Source organism: Asparagus officinalis, chromosome 5 (assembly GCF_001876935.1).
Source record: "Asparagus officinalis chromosome 5, Aspof.V1, whole genome shotgun sequence".
Taxonomy (NCBI): Eukaryota; Viridiplantae; Streptophyta; class Magnoliopsida; order Asparagales; family Asparagaceae; genus Asparagus; species Asparagus officinalis.
This window is the reverse complement of record NC_033798.1, coordinates 85,669,748-85,671,937: the sequence shown is the minus strand read 5'-3', so window position 1 is coordinate 85,671,937 and position 2,190 is coordinate 85,669,748. Positions and strand designations below refer to the sequence as shown.

Sequence of the window (2,190 nt, the reverse complement as noted above, 5' to 3'; positions counted from 1 at the left end):
GTAAGAAGATGACGGCATAGATGGTGGAGGCCTAGGAAGAGGTTTATTTATAGGGTTTAGGGTAATTAGAAGATAGAGGTTTTAATTATAGTAAAGTTTTAATGAGCTTTGGGTTTTGAATAGGAGATCAGAGGTCAAATTAAATAAGGAGATAAGGTAAACAGTTGAGAGATTATGATTACTATTCAAATTAGGATTAGGCTAATAGGAATATGGTTTTTAAATAATTAATAAGAAATTTAAGATGGAATCAGATTGTGATATGGAACTCAAACATATGGATATCGATTACCTACTTAAAATAGGATTAGAAGATGGAATAGGGGTTTAGCATATGCCAATGGGTCTTGATATTATTGGCGTCTATTATCTAAAAATAATTGACAAAATCATACTTTTAATTATGTGGTAAAAAATCAATTTGTTGAGAAGAGTGTCCATGGAAAATCTCTTTACTCCAATTTCAATTTGATGAGCAGAGTATCCATGGAAAATCTCTTAACTAACTCACTCTGGAATTCTAACAGAAATTCATTGTTTTCCAAATTTTTTTTCTTCATGGGCTATTCATTAAATATCTATTTATTAATTAGGAGAGGATCGTAATGTAATATAAAAAAGGTCAAGGGTAATGTTGACCATTGAAAGTTTTTCCCAAACTCACACTTTTAAAGGGAGTATATGTTTTTTCTTAGGTTTGAAAATCCTTTAATTTCCTTAAAGTTTCTCTTAATGAGTTATATGCAGATATCTGACATCCTGTCTTTGACAAATTTGAACGACCTGAGGTAGTTGTTTACTATTTGTGTTAAGGAATCCTCCGCCTGGAGTCATCCTAATGAAAACTTTTGATTCACTGAAGTGAATCAAAAGCTGAACTGAAGCCACCCTTCATGCCATCTCATGAACCTATATAGCCAGTTTAAAGATCAATAGAATTTTCACTGTGGTGATTCATGGTCTGTCTTCTTGTTTCGACATTCGACCGAACTCTCCCCTTTTTATATAATTTCCCTCTTTCTATGCTTCAACCTGTCATGTTCTTAAGATTTAATCTAGATCAGGTGAGCGCCAGCTTGATAGCCCTAACAAAATTCTAGCTTCCCATTACACCTAGCAATTGCATTAGCTTGAGAGAAGAACGATTAAATTTGCCTTTGAACAATCAATTTAGTATCTAAACTTACATCTGACCTTTTTACAATTAATTTATGATCATCACATTCTAATTTGTAGGATGACGTTATTCTTTTTAGCTTACTATTTTCACCGCAGGTTGATTCAAAAAATCGACCAGTTACAGGAATCCGTCTTTTCCTTGAAGGCAAGAGGAACAACTGCCTTGCCATCCATCTTCAGCACCTCTCCAGCCGCCCCAACATCTTCCAACTCTCAGAGGACTCTTCTTATGCTGACATTCCTACAAACCAACGGGCTTACTATGAACCAATCAAGTGGGCCCTACTTTCTCTTGTCTGTACCGCTCCAGTGCAATACAACAATGCCAGCATCGATGAATCTGCCACCGTAGTGACCAAAGCATGGCTTGAGGTGAAGAATATTGGGATGAGGAAAGTTCTATTCCTCCGTCTTGGCTTCTCCAATGTTATTGGAATGAGGATTCGGCGTTCAGAATGGGATGGGCCCACAAATGTACCACGTAAATCTGGCTCTATTACGGCTATGATAAGCTCAAGGTTTAGCACTGGTATGATACCACCTCAGAAGCCTAAGGTGGAGATAAACTCTGCAGTATTCCCTGGAGGGCCACCAGCACCGCTTAGAGTGTCGAAGATGTCGAGATTTGTAGATACGACCGAGATGATGAGGGGACCGGATGATCTCCCAGGGTATTGGTTGGTGACTGGTGCTAAGTTGTGTGTTGAAGGGGGTGTTGTTTCTTTGAAAGTCAAGTACTCCTTGTTAGTAGCAAAACCTGAGGATGACATCTAGATTTGAGAAGGGTTGCTGTGCAAAAAGTATGTAGTAGGTAGATTCATTGTTGTAAAGTTTGCAGCGAGTTTGTTGGTTATAATGGTAACCATTATTTGTTTATAGCTGTGGGTTTGAAAAAATAGTCCAGTTTCAGACAGTGAGTACTGTCCCTGCTTTCCTCCGAGGAGTAGCAAAGGGGGGCCAAGCTACTTGCATGTATCATAATGCCCATATAATGCATTGAAGTTGTGTACC

General features: G+C 38.0%; 1 protein-coding gene across 1 annotated transcript in view; it reads left to right on the top strand.

Moving 5' to 3' along the window:
• LOC109842113 (MACPF domain-containing protein NSL1) overlaps nucleotides 1–2,190 on the top strand; it is a 13,894-nt gene extending 11,704 nt beyond the window's left edge. The window contains exon 8 of the mRNA XM_020411025.1: nucleotides 1,276–2,190. Coding sequence (XP_020266614.1) covers nucleotides 1,276–1,953 — 678 coding nt within the window. The 3' untranslated portion in view covers nucleotides 1,954–2,190. The remainder of the gene's footprint in view (nucleotides 1–1,275) is intronic.